The sequence below is a fragment of the Stylophora pistillata genome, chromosome 1, assembly GCF_964205215.1.
Source record: "Stylophora pistillata chromosome 1, jaStyPist1.2, whole genome shotgun sequence".
In the NCBI taxonomy this organism is placed as follows: domain Eukaryota; kingdom Metazoa; phylum Cnidaria; class Anthozoa; order Scleractinia; family Pocilloporidae; genus Stylophora; species Stylophora pistillata.
The window spans coordinates 44,371,132-44,384,794 of record NC_142519.1 but is presented as its reverse complement, the minus strand read 5'-3'; the positions used below and the strand labels follow the sequence as shown (position 1 = coordinate 44,384,794).

Below are 13,663 nucleotides of genomic sequence, written 5' to 3'. Positions count from 1 at the left end.
GCCGTGCATGCTTGAAGAAGATTTAACAGGCCGAGCGCAGAGGACTTTATTTTTACGTGAACCATAGGGGAAGTTAACAAATAAACGCCTCTGCCAGCAGGGTATCTCCACCGCGACCCTACACCTCTCAACCCAGAGTCGGCATACTTATCATTTAGGCTACTGCTAAACTCAATTACCCTTTTTCCTTCTCGGTGACAGATCTAGGAGGGAAACTGCGGGGATCCAGAACCCCCCCCCCCCTCCCCTAAGACAAGAGGATTTTTTTTTTTTTTTATCGAATGTTACTCTACCATAGGATTTCTTTTCATAGTTACTTGTCTCGCAATATTTGATAGCTTCTGTTATTTTCTATCGTTGTTTTCTGAATCAGAGCTTGTAACCTTCCCGGCCCCCTCCCCATCCCGTCAAAAACTCCTGTATTTGCCCTGCCTCTGACCTTGTTATTGCCACATCTTTCTCCGCTTAGCGAACTGATATCTCAATTGGTTTCCTTTTACTTTCTGCCAAAGAGTCGTTCCATTTCGCTTTAATCGTTATTCAGAGGAAGAGCTAAACAACGAACGACAAAGCTCATTATTTCGACTTTTTCTAGCGTTGGTTTCTTTGACTACGAATGTTGAGATTCATCGCACAGCGGACTAAAGTTGTTGTGGTATGTAATGCCATGTGGGACAGTGGAATCAGATTATGTAATCTAACCGGCCTTCGCTGACAGCTTGACCTCTGATGTATTCCAACAAAAACTAACTTCGATTCGTCTGCGGGAACTTATTAGGTCGCGAACAATCCGCAAAAATTAAAAACCTCAAAGTTTCCATACTACACGTTAGCGAGACATGTTGGTAAGGGGGGTGGGGGTATTTATTCCGTTGAAGACCGACAATACACATGGCAGAAGCCCTCAATTTGCCAAAGAAAAAAACAAGCTATATATATCCTATATATACCCTATATTTTAAATGAAATATTTGAAATGGTTCGAGGAATTCCTCGCATGAGCCCAAGAATCGGTTAGGGGTACGAATTTTGATCATGTAGGAAAGTTCAACTCAGTTGGCGAGTTGAGTTTTGAACCCAGTTACTCTCGATATCATGAAGAAATCTAAGCTCGGCTACCACGATGGATCAAAGTTCGATACTCCAAACTGGCTTCCGCTCGCTGCGATGAGGTGATCATATGGGAAATTTTGGGCACGTTAATGCGATCTGAATTGCAAGATCACGGTGGTGACAGCCAAGATCTCGGTTTAAGGACCAACTCTTTCTCTCGAGGATACGTAGATGTCAGAAACTGAAGTCCGGGACGAAGAGACCGTAAATTGCATAGCACCCGCTCATCTTTGACCGAGAATCACTGCATCAAACTTTGAGTTTTTTTAAGCAGTTTTTATTCATCTAGGTACGAAACTTCCTAAGAGGAAGAAGTTCTTGGAACACGGCACGTAAATAAGGTTGGCAGTCGCACAGGAAAAACGTCTTTGTTGTATGTGTTGTCTTTTGAAATGTTACGGTACAAAACAACTTATTTCATGATTATGTCCTTTTCTCGTTTCTGAAACTATCAGCTCTTCCGCAGATCAAACGTTGATTTAGCGTGTTTCCCTTTCCTTGAAGCTTCCGACTTGTATTTCATTACATCACCTGTAATTTTTTTTTTTGCGTGTGTATGTGTGTATGTTCCCGTTGCACTGGTTTTGAAAGAGAAAACATAAAACACATTGTTTTTAAATAAAAGCTAGCAAAGCTGTGCGCTCGGTGTTTATGCGATGTAACACCTTGGCTCGACACATGATCCGGTGAACTGAACTGAGTCAACATCTTTCATAGTCTTAAAATATTCATCGATGGAAATCTTAGCTTTCAACTCTCGGCGGCATCTCCTGAAGGCTGCGACATAGAAAGGAAGTATACAAAACATGTAAAGGCTGTTTCGATTCTTCCTTCAGTCTGTTGAATGCGGCTGACGAATACAACCCGCCAGCCAATATCACAATACTGAGGAGCGGTCTGTTTCCGTTTGTCCACAACAGGTAATGTGATTTTAACCAGCACTGGCGACTCGCAAACAGGCAACGGATTGGTTGAACCGCCTGAAAACTGACAAGCACTCTGCAGATGTTGAGGTGCCTTACAATGGTCTTTTGTTTATGGTGCCAAACTAGAGGACATTTGAAATGCAAAACTCTGGCGGCAGCCTATGAGGTCGAAGGAAGATAATACCTGGTGTTTGATACCCTTCCGCGGTGGTGAGTTTGATTGACAGCCGTGGCTACCGCCCTTCAGGGATGACGGTGGCAGCAGTAGCATAATCATTTTCGTCAGCTTCAAGTGTTCAAGCGAAGGTGGCCACACGTAGACAGCCAACTGCTTCTACAAAAGTCCTTTATTTCGGGTTAGTACAAGTTTATTAAGGAATTTTTCTCTAGGAAGCAGCCTGGATTCGGTGAACCGGCGAAAAGAGTGCTTTACAACCGATGTTTGCGTCTCTGTTTGTCGGCGGCGTGCGTCTAGTGTGTTAGCCAATTCATAGTTGGAGATACGATTTCGTGTGCTTTTACCTCGGTTTCCTCTCGTATTCGTCTATGCTGAAGTTGAAGACGTACCCTCAGTATTCAGAATGACCGAACAGAGCCGGCTTTGAAAAGCTAAGCAGTCGCTATCTTCAAGATCATGGCAAGTCTCTACAGGCGCGGACGGCTGCTTCCGCGAGAAATTGCTTTACGCATTCGGCAGGAAAGAAATCCTTAACGCTATGTTTCGTTCAGTGAGTTTTGGACAACTGTGTCATAAATGGATACTCTTCACTCGGAATCTGCGAGGCTAATGAATGACGACCAGCGCGTGTGGCTGTTTCAACTCGCGGTAGAGAAATCAGCGCGGTATTCATGCGGGGCTTTGGCGCTAACATCAAAGAGATATGGCTCCGTCGCATGTCGACTTCGTTGCCCTGGCCCATATCATTGAGAAATAATATTATTTACGTATTTCTCGGTTTAAAAAGAATTGTATGTCAAGAAATACTATTTCCAATTTATTTCTCGATGAACGAAAGACCTCTCGGCGATTTCGTTAAAGGCAACGAGGACGAAGGTTGTCGATGTGATCGACTATTCCACACTGTCACATCCTTCCTCCAGTCTTTCCAGCCCACGGAAACACAGCTTCTGAAACGCTAACGCAGTAGAAATCTTCGATAGTCTCTTTTCTTACCAGCAAGAAAAAACGAATTTTGTAAATCAGTGCGAAGATTGTTTTCAAAATCAGGTGAAATAGGCTTCAGTCCGCGGGGATAGCCAAGAGCGATATTGTTTATATTTGGCAGCTGACGTCAAGCTGTGCGTTTCTTTGTTTATTGTTTGTTTAGTGTCGCGAAATACTTTTCCATTTTATACGTAGCTGTTTACTTTTTCAAAGCAGTGTATGCTGTTACAAACTGTATTTTTTTCTAGACCACAGAGAAACAATCAAATCTATTAATTTCCGTGACGTGAATGACGGTTTGTTTACATTAAATTTCTTGAACTGAGAGCAGACGCGATAAACTTTATCGCTTTGCTGTCGCGTCAACTAAGCAAAGATAACAGATCTAGACAAATTTGAAGTGCTATTTTAAGCCAAAGAGCTTATTACTGTAATGATTAATTTGATTTATGACAGGTCATGAAAGCATTTTAAAGGTCACTGGAGGCTGTTATTGAAATTAGTTTATGTTGGAATCTACTCACCTTTGCTAGGAAGTGAATCAGCACTCAATATTGCCCCCACCTCCCCTTATAAATTTTTTTTTATAAAATTCTTACTTAACTTTCCAACCCCTAAGAGTGATTAGCCTTGAATTTCTCCTTACAAAATCACTTCTTAATTAGGTCAGGAGAATAAAGGAATTGGTCACCAACCAAACAGCTCTTGATTGTTAAAGAAATTCTCCTTGTCAGTATAGTAGGAAATGATGGTGGACAGTATGGAGAATATGCATACTAATACATTTGATTTAGTTATTATGATTTCATTAACAATGATAATTATTAAAATGGTAATGATTGAACCAGACTTAAAATAGGACCTTTTTTTAAAAGCAAATTGTATCTGCTAGTCAGAAGTGGGGACATTTGACTACACCAAATATTCCTATTTGATTGCATGTGAGAATCACATTTCCATAAGCAACTTAATTGTCATGACTATTCTCTGAAACATGGCTATTCCTGTTCTCATATTTTTCGCAGGAAGTGATCTGACCTCTGTGAGATATGTCCCGAACTAAAGTCATTCATTCACAACTACAATAAAATTAATTAATGAGTTGACTGACTGCAAATGGCATTATATTTCTTATTCAGATTTTGGCTCTCACAGTTTAAGGAGCTTTCAAGAGGTGCTGCAGTTTTGTGTTGCAAATGATGGCTTCTATGGCAGCAACATATCCAGATTTTCCGAAACTAAACCAAGAACCCACGTTAAGGAAATGTACTCCTTTTTGTGACAAGAACAAGGACTGCCCAGACCATCACGAACTGTTAGTGGCTATTGTAAATTGTACTGATATGCTGGGTTCCTTATCAAATCTTGACAACTTAAAAGAGTGTGTGGAGAAATATACCAAAGGTGGCTGGGGCAAAGATGATGATGTACCAGATGCTGTCATGGAGAACAGGTGTCCACTCATTCACTGGGCAGCATCCTTGGGGAAGTGTAATGCTTTAGAGTGGATGCTTGCAAGTGGATTCTCCCCTGTGGCAAAATCCTCAGGAAATGGTGAAACTGCCTTGCATAGAGCCATCCAGTTGCTGTACAAATCAAGACCCAAATTTACTGTTAAAGAACTGAACCCTAAATTTTCTAAAATGGTTGGCCTTTTAAAAGAAGCACTGCTGATAAAAGATGAGACACGTGAAAACACGCCTTTCCATACTGCAGCGAGCATGCTTGTTAATGGAGATCACAAGCCCAACTTCTTTCTGTCCTGTGTTGAGGTGATAATAAACAAAGGCAAAAAAATGGGTGATTACTCAGACATTATTTTGAATGCTGTCAACAACGAAGGAGAGACTGTTCTGCATATCTTAGCTCGTGGTGAAAAACACAAAGTTGAGTATTGCACTCTGGCTATCAGATCACTCATTGTGGCTGGGGCAGACAGAAGTATCAGAAACAATGATGGTCAAACAGCTTTAGATATTGCACTTGCTATTGGAACAGAACCTATTGTTGAGGAACTCATCAGGGTATGTCCCTTATATGCTTTTACCACTGCTAGGGAGGGGGGGGCAGTACTTCCACTTGTGTGTCATTGTGATGAGTAGGGTGTCAAACATGGTGTTCTTAGAAAAGGGAATAGAAAGGAGAGAGTTTTGTTCCACAGTTGGTTTCATGGTAAAATTTACAGGTGACTGACTGAGATTGTGGATAATTGACTTAAAACTGATTATCTGATTGTTCAGCTCTTTTAAAATTATTTGAAACAAACTTTAATTTTTCCCATGGATGTCTTTAGTACTGGGCATTAAGAAATGGAGATGGCTAAGGTTTACCTCTCCTTGTAACAGAATTTATACTGATTATTAAATTTGTGTGCAGGTTTAAGGAATTGCATGGTCCAATATAACACAATGTAAAGGTTTACTGGTAGACTTATCAGGAAAATTGATTGGAGACAAAGCTGAGGATTTTGAAATGTTGTGTTAACAAAATCTTGTTACACGATAATGAGGGCAGAAAAGAAGGATCAAGCCATAGTTAACCCCAATAAACTCCCGTGAGTGATCAAGACAGAATTTGTCTTTGCCTTCTCGATACAAATTCAAGCAGCAAAGGGACGAGAACAAGGGAAAATGTCAATTAGGGGTTACTACTCAATCAATTACCAAACACAGTATAAGTTAAGGGCAAACTCAATAGGGGGCAAAAGCATATCTTATGGGACTATATTAGGTGTATTAATTTGTTTGTGGGGTTTATAGGAATTTATTTTTAGTCGTTTAAATATTCAAACTAGTTGCCAAGTATTGTATCTCAATTGTAAGTTTTTTTTCTGACTGACCTTTTCTTTCTTGGTTTATTTGTAATTATTTTAGTTAAAGCTTTCTTGTACTCTTGTAAATTCTTCATGTCTTTTGCTGACCTTAGGCAATTTAAGCCCACGGCTTTGGCTGTTCTCGTGTATTTTTTTTTTCTTCCAATGTGTGAATAGCAGGAATAAATAAATTCTCCAAACTGATATCATAAGAATTGTATGGCAGACAGTAAAGAGAATTACCCACAAGACCTTGGGAGTCAAGGGGATTAAACTGCAATAAAAGAATACTTTATTATTGTGGAATAGGCCATTTTACAGTTGTGTACTTAGTTGCCAAGCCTTTGATTCAGAGTGAGGCTAAAGATGACCTTGTTGTGATAGAGACCTGTATCTAGTTAGCATGATAACAAAGTGATTTACATTTGAAAGGCAGCAAGGTTTGTATCATAACAAGGTCATCTCTAGCCTCACTCCCATTCAAAGGCTTGGCAACCAAGCACACAGCTGTAAAATGGACTATTGTAGGTGGAAGCCTTGATATATACTCAGATTCTACCCTCTTTTGGCTCACACTCCAACTAACTCTATGTGGGTTGCAATGAGTATATTTTTAATTCCTTCAGGTGGTTGAGACAGATGAGTCGGTACTTGACAACTTATCTGTGGCAGAAAGCACTGGAGAGCTAGCTACTTATTCTGGCCTTGTCACACCATCACCTCCAACCAGTCTTAATGGACACTCCCCTGCTAGTGCTTCAATCATTGACAATGATGATGACGATTCTCTTGGCTACCCTCGTATTACTCATGTCCAATCAGTGAATATAAAGGTGGAGCCTTTAGATGACAATGAAGATGCTGAACAGGTTTGTCTCAGATTAATTCAAACAGCTTGCATTTGTCTTCTCAGTGGGTAAATATCAACATTTTTTATATGCTATTAAATGGCTGTACGTGATAAATGGATTATCAAACTTTATTTGGGTCTTATCTGCTTGTGTTGAATAGGCGTCCCATTGTTTTGCAGCAAATACAACAGCTACAAGAAGAGCAAGCTTCATCCAGTGCATCATGCTCAGGTGAGGTGGGAGTGACTTTTGGCAGGATTTCAGTCTAACTAACCTTGTCTAACAATTTTTTGTGGCCTGTTGCAATGAGTTTTGACTAAACTCATGTAGAATACTAGCTAAGTTTAGAGATTCTGTACAAGATTCTCTGTACAAGCAAAATGGGCTTATCTGAATTGCATTGCCCAGTTAGGCTATATTTAATACAACAAGATATAATTTTCTGCATAACTCTTATCAATAGAGAAGACACTACAATGAAAATAAATTAGATATTAAGGTTGTTGTGGTTTCTTTTTATTGCCAAATATCCCAAAATCCTTACATTTTTGAGGAAGTTTCTGATTTTTTCCCACTATTTTCACTTGAAATGTGTTGATAACACTCTAAATTGTTCATTTTACTAATTCATTCTCGCTGAAAATGTGTGTTTATGTGAGAGAAAGCTTCTTTTTGGTGCAGGACTAGGGAAGCAGGTCAAAGAGAATCTGAATCTTAAATTTATTGCTGGCAACATGTACAAAAGATTTGTAAGACCCTGCTCTGGGGCTTGTTTTTGTATAAACAGTTTGTGTGCATTAAAGAAGCAAGGGTCAAATAACAGTCAAGTGATCAAACAGAAAATTAAGCTGAGCAGTTGGAATGCTGCATTAGACAAACACTCATCAGTAAAATAATGTGGAAATATACTGTACCTTGGTGATAAAATGCACTCAATGAGGACCTTTTCAACTGACTGGTGAAAAGGTTCTTGTAGAATTAGGCTATGTGGAACTACATCTACCTCTGACAAGCTTTACAGCTTTAACAATCATTGTTTTAAAATAAAGGATTGGATTGATTGACATCTGTCAAAATGACATACACTTGAGTGGTTTTCTTTCTAACAGCAACTGTACTGAAAGATCGATGTCAAAAATCTGCTAGAGTTTTCGAAATCTGTTACAATTCAACTTAAAGGCTTTGAAAAGAAATCCATGGTCGTTCACTGTACTCTGTAAGAGAAAAAAATTATATCTAACCTTTTTTTTTCTGTTTTCAGAATTTTTGGGCAACTCACCACTGCTGAAGCACCTTGGAGAAGCTGGATTGCTGCATGATGTTTCTGCATTACTTGCTAGGGCTCGCAGTAGAGATGAAGGGAACCTGCGAAAAATACAGACTCAAGCCAAAGGTGCATTTGCTGACCTTTCTAATGTGCTAAAATGTAACTTAAGGCAAGGTTGTTCTCACAGATCACCATACAGAGTGTATTTTGTAATTTTGGTGAAAAACCATAATTACATACACACCCAGTCAGGAAACTACATTTTACCTGGGTGGTTGAAACCACTGAGATACTAGAAGAATAATTGTTGGGGCAAAATCAAGCTTTCAGGATTACAAAACACTTAAGTTTCTTCAAAGATGTTTTCTCTTCCCATTTGCTTGTTTTAGTCATGGTGGTGATAAGGAGTTACAACTTGCATTTGTAGTATTCTGGCCATTCTGCACACTAGGTCACATGCTCCATGGGAGGGGAGGGTAGCTCAATTGGTTAGAGTGCTGGACTGTTGTGTGGGAGGTTGATGGTTCGAGCCCTGGCCAGACCAGCACTCAAGGTCTTAAAATAACTGAGGAGAATGTGCTACCTTTCTTTAATAAGAAATGGATAGACATTCTAGTCTTCTCGGATAAGGACAAATAAACCGTAGGTCCCGTCCCCTGCATCTATTAATTAGTTAATTTGGTTAGGCAGGGGATGTTAAAGAACCCACTCATGAGATTACTGTGATGTGGTCTGGCCTGTCTACTAGGAATTGGGGGGGGGAGGGGGCATCTTCAAATAAGTTTCCTTCGATTGTTTGTAAACTGCTGATGCAGTCGGGCCAAAGTCCCCTGAAAAGTGTTGGGATGTGCATTTGATCATATCCACATGTTAACTTGTGCAAAATAAATATTAAATTAATATTATTATTAAATTATTAGTAGTGGGTACAATTTCCCAAAATCCTTTTAACAAGAGAAATGTGACACTAATGATGCAAACTGTTCTAGCTCTTTTGTTTGAGTTTGCCATATACCTAAACTTGGTTGTTTTAGTAATTGACACTCAGTTCTATTTATTTATTTTTTTTTTTTCAAAGAAATTGATGCTCAGGTCAATACCAAACTGAAAGAAATTGAAAGGATGAAATTGGAGGTTTCTTCCCTCAAACTTAAAAGGAAACGATGTGATGCTGAAGTTGAAAAACTGCACAAGAGACTTATGTCATGTGATAGTGCACTCAAGGAGATCCCTGGTGCACCCACAAGCATTTAATTGTCATGTTAATTCTGCCACATCATGATGAGAGCATGTCATAGGCTTGTAGCTAACTGTATTAAATAGGTCGCATTAAGACTGAAAATGTCTGTAATATTTTGTGTAAATACAAGAAAAATTTTCTAAGGACTGGAGGGAGAGACTTCCTTTAAATGGGGATACTTTATTGTTGGGTTCTTTTTAAAGTGCTGATGCAAGTACATGATTGAATGCGAGAGCAATGCAATCATTTTAAGTTATAAATTAATTTATTTGAAAGAGCTTCTTAAAACACCCAGTAAAATGTGTAGAGTAACAGATTATCCATCACATCCTACAGGGTTGTTAATAAAATTTTGAATTACTGGACCGTGAAACAAAGTAAGGGGCACTAAACAGTTTTATTTCCATTGATGTCCTGCTACCTTGCTGAAGATTGAGTTACAACCATTCACAATGATGGGTGGGTTTCTCAGAATAGATGGTGAAATGCCCCAGTTGTTGGCTCATTTTGACAGTCCTGTAACCCATAACATGGTAACATAACATGTTTTGTTATAGCAGAACATCTTTCAATCAGAAATACAGTGTATCTTTGTCAACCACATTGTTTTCATCTGCATACCCAGAAATCAAGAGCAACTTAAAATAATTCTGAGAGATGATCTTAGGCAAATTTTTTCATTTTTATGTTTTTTTGTTGTTTATTTTTTCTTGGCAAAACAGCGATCATTGCAATGCATTCTCTCCTCAATTGGGAAACAATTTTTAAAATCTGATTATTACTCCCTCAGAATTCAGGATCATTAAACTTGTACTCGCACCTCGTTTTCTAAGGGTGTAGTGGCCACCTAAGGTTCTGCGAATTGGATGAAAAAAAATTGATTTGTTAAAAAAAAAATAATAACAACAACAACAGAAGAACTTGATCTTTGTTTGTGTTTCCACTTTTCTTTGTTCTTCTCTTGTTATATGTGTTGTTCACTCTTTTTTTGCCAGTTTGCAGGAAAGATAAAACTGAGAAAAGTCTGATTACTGTATTCTGTTGTGTCGAATTTGAATGTTAATCACTGCTGTAGTACCACATTTGGGATGTCATACGTACATATAGAGAAAAACTTACAAACTATTCCTGGATTTCGTGATTAAAGGGCAGGAGCAAGGTTTGAAAGATCTGTGATCGCACAAGCAGTTTGAAAACTTTTTTGATGATCAAGATTGACCACATAAATGAAATTATGTAAAATATCTTCTCTCCAAAATCCTCTGTTGCCTACAATTCAACCATCTTAATCCTTAATCATCAATGCCATTGAAGACCAAAAAAAGGAAGTGCAGGAGACTTCCCCACTGGTGATTGGCCCTTCTTGCTTTCTAATTGCCATGTGTTTCAGTGGCAAATGTGCCTCTTGAGCAGCATGGATAATATGAAAAGTGTTTAGAGCCTCAGAGATACTTGATCTATTTTTGAACAGAGAAGCTCTGCCTGCCGATCCAGACCCTTACACCACCATAACCTGGTATGTGAAGAGGAGAGAAAAGAAGTATTTTGGTCTATAACTAAGCTCAGAGCTGCCCTTACAGTTATATTTCATAATACGAGTACCCCTTTTGGATGGACATCCCCATGCAACCCAGGGGAAGTTCCATATCCCCTTCCCCTAAGATGTGACAAACCCCTACTAACAACACCACCCACCACCTCCGAGTAACTCAGCATTTCTCATCTCCACTGAGTTGACGAAATGGGTGGTTTAGAAGAAATCAAGAGAGGGGAATACCCTTTCCCTCTTTATTACGTGAATATTTCTCAGATTACGAAAAAAAAAAGCACAAAATAAAATGTTGTGACTTTTATATCTAACACTTCTTTCCGCTAGAAAAAAAAAAAAAAAAACTAATGGCGGCACTTTCCCGCGTCTCACCGTTTTTATTATGATCTACGTACCATGACCCTTCCTTCAATGAAAATCGCGACCAAAATTTAAAAATCATCATGGAGAGAAAATAATAATGATGACTTTTTTCTGTTGGTGAGAGCATAATGCAAAATAATAATTTCCTTGTTAGCACAGCTCCAATACACTTTTCTGCGTAGGAAACATTTCATTTACTTTTCTTTTAATGAAAACAACGAGCTTTGCTAAAACAAAATTGATCCAGAGGTTTGTTCATGTAAAGCGGGAGGACTCAATAAGGAAGGGAGGTGTTCATTAACCTTGCGTGACAAACTGCGTGACAGTTACTCGGCCAAGGATCTGGTTTGATTTTAGTTCAAGTGTATTATCGATTTGTGATACTTTCATCCTTGAACTGAAAGAAAGATGCCTCTCCCATCCACAGTAATTGGTAGTTTTCCGAAGCCTTCCTATCTGCACATTCCAGACTGGTTCAAAACCTCCCACACTGGGACATTTACCGAAAATTATAATCGATTTCTCGAAACCTCGTCTAAAGCAGAAACAGAAGATCTGATCATGAGAGCTACAAAAGAAATAATAGATATTCAAGCCGAAGCTGGCATTGATGTGATCAGTGATGGCGAGTTACGGCGAGAGTCTTACATCTTGCATTTCTGTCGGGCGCTAAAAGGGTTTGACTTTCACAATTTGTTTTCTAAAAACTGTCGCGATGGTGCATGTGTCACGGACGTTCCTCGTATCGTTGGCCAGGTGACGCCGCGAGAAAGTGAAGCGTGGGTATGGAAAGAATGGAAATTTTCTCAAGATTTATCGACTTTGCCCATGAAAATTACCATACCAGGACCCATGACAATAATAAACTCCACCGAGGATCAATATTATTATGATGACAAAGCGCTAGGGAAAATCTTCGCGAAGATAATTAACAGTGAGATCAAGGCTCTTGTTTTCGCTGGATGTAAATATATTCAGGTAAATGAATAGTTCATGCAATAGTGATTTCAACATATTTAAGGTAAGGATAATACTAAGAGTTGAGGAAGAAGTAAGTTTGACTATTTTCAGACGACATTTGACTGGTCAAATTCCGTGCAAGAGACAAAGAAGGTCCCCTAAACTTTTTACGAGAAGTGTGATTGGATGATTTTTTTCTCGTGAATCGTGATCTGATTTTTTCTTTACCCGTGAATCGTGGTTTAAAATGTTGAGATCTTTTCATGTTCACGTGAACTAATTTTTTTTTTTTTATCTAAACGTGACTCGTTAGTGAGAGCTGAATTAAACGTGACTCGTGAACCGTTTCAATTTGCGTGATAAAGTCCCGGCTATTTAGTTTTGAAAATGTACGTATCGTTCTCGAACGGCTGTGCCTAGATTTCAGAGAGTTTGACCACGGTTTTGACAGGACACGGACTTCATATGGATCGATAAAAGTCATTAAACAGACCACTAATGGTCCTTCAATTAATGAGATCAGTCATTACATCACCTTTTCTCGCAGAAGACTGGTCAAGACTGGATAAAAGCGAAAACATTAATTCGCTAGTGACTTTTTTATTTTAACGTGAAACGTGATCGTCTCAAATTTCGCGTGAACGTGAACGAAGTATGAATTTTACGTATGATGCACGATCCTCGCAGTAGAGGGCGCTATTTATGCAACAGCGAAAATCAGACCTGAAAAAAATCAGGTCTGTACGGGATTCGAACCACTGACCTCGTACAGGCCTGATTTTTTTCAGGTTTGATTTTCGCTATTGCATAAATAGCGCTCTCTACTGCGAGGATCGTGCATCATACGCATCTAATACCGCAGTTCAAAATATATGAACTTCATATATTCATTGTATCTGATTTATCATCACGGGTTTATTACAAATCAACTTAACGGCCTTCCCTCAGTTGGCTTGTTAGCTCAATTGGTAGAGCGCTGCACCAGTATCGCAGTGGTCAGTGGTTCGAATCCCGTACAGGCCTGATTTTTTTTCAGGTCTGATTTTCGCTATTGCATAACTAGCGCTCTCTACTGCGAGGATCGTGCATCATACGTATCTAATACCGCAGTTCAAAATATATGAACTTCCTATATTCATTGTAGTATGAATTTATACGTGATGCGTGAAAAGGCTAAGTGAATATTTTTGTAAAATTTATTCGTTATACCGGCATTGTGCCCAAAATTATGCACATTACCTCTTTCCGCCCAAAAGTATCTTAAATTGAACGTATTTACAGATCCTGACGAAATGCCAAGCGGGGGAAGGGGCACGATGGAGTACTGGCAGTAGTGGTAGGCGGCAGTAACAATATCCCAAGGGGACTAGGCTGGCTGCGGCTACTTCCATTGTCTTACTCCGACGCTTACTCCAGC

General features: G+C 39.1%; 2 protein-coding genes across 3 annotated transcripts; both read left to right on the top strand.

Annotated features, from left to right (window-relative positions):
• The first annotated feature begins 1,194 nt into the window (after positions 1 to 1,194).
• LOC111325204 (uncharacterized) lies at positions 1,195 to 9,739 on the top strand. Of its 2 annotated transcripts, none has more exons than XR_016000610.1 (6): positions 1,195 to 2,395; positions 4,344 to 5,228; positions 6,643 to 6,885; positions 7,028 to 7,098; positions 8,129 to 8,260; positions 9,213 to 9,739. XR_016000610.1 is itself a non-coding variant. In XM_022928964.2 (6 exons), exons 2-6 carry the CDS (start codon positions 4,401 to 4,403, stop codon positions 9,386 to 9,388), a joined length of 1,431 nt encoding a protein of 476 aa, XP_022784699.1. In that variant the 5' UTR covers positions 1,373 to 2,395; positions 4,344 to 4,400; the 3' UTR covers positions 9,389 to 9,739. The 2 variants fall into 2 exon arrangements, 1 of the variants encoding a protein (XP_022784699.1); XM_022928964.2 differs by having other exon boundaries at positions 1,373 to 2,395; positions 7,047 to 7,098.
• A 389-nt stretch (positions 9,740 to 10,128) lies between these two features.
• Positions 10,129 to 13,661, top strand: LOC148742709 (uncharacterized). The gene is made up of 2 exons (XM_088758792.1): positions 10,129 to 12,264; positions 13,528 to 13,661. Exons 1-2 carry the CDS (start codon positions 11,695 to 11,697, stop codon positions 13,594 to 13,596), a joined length of 639 nt encoding a protein of 212 aa, XP_088614918.1. The 5' UTR covers positions 10,129 to 11,694; the 3' UTR covers positions 13,597 to 13,661.
• Positions 13,662 to 13,663: the final 2 nt, after the last annotated feature.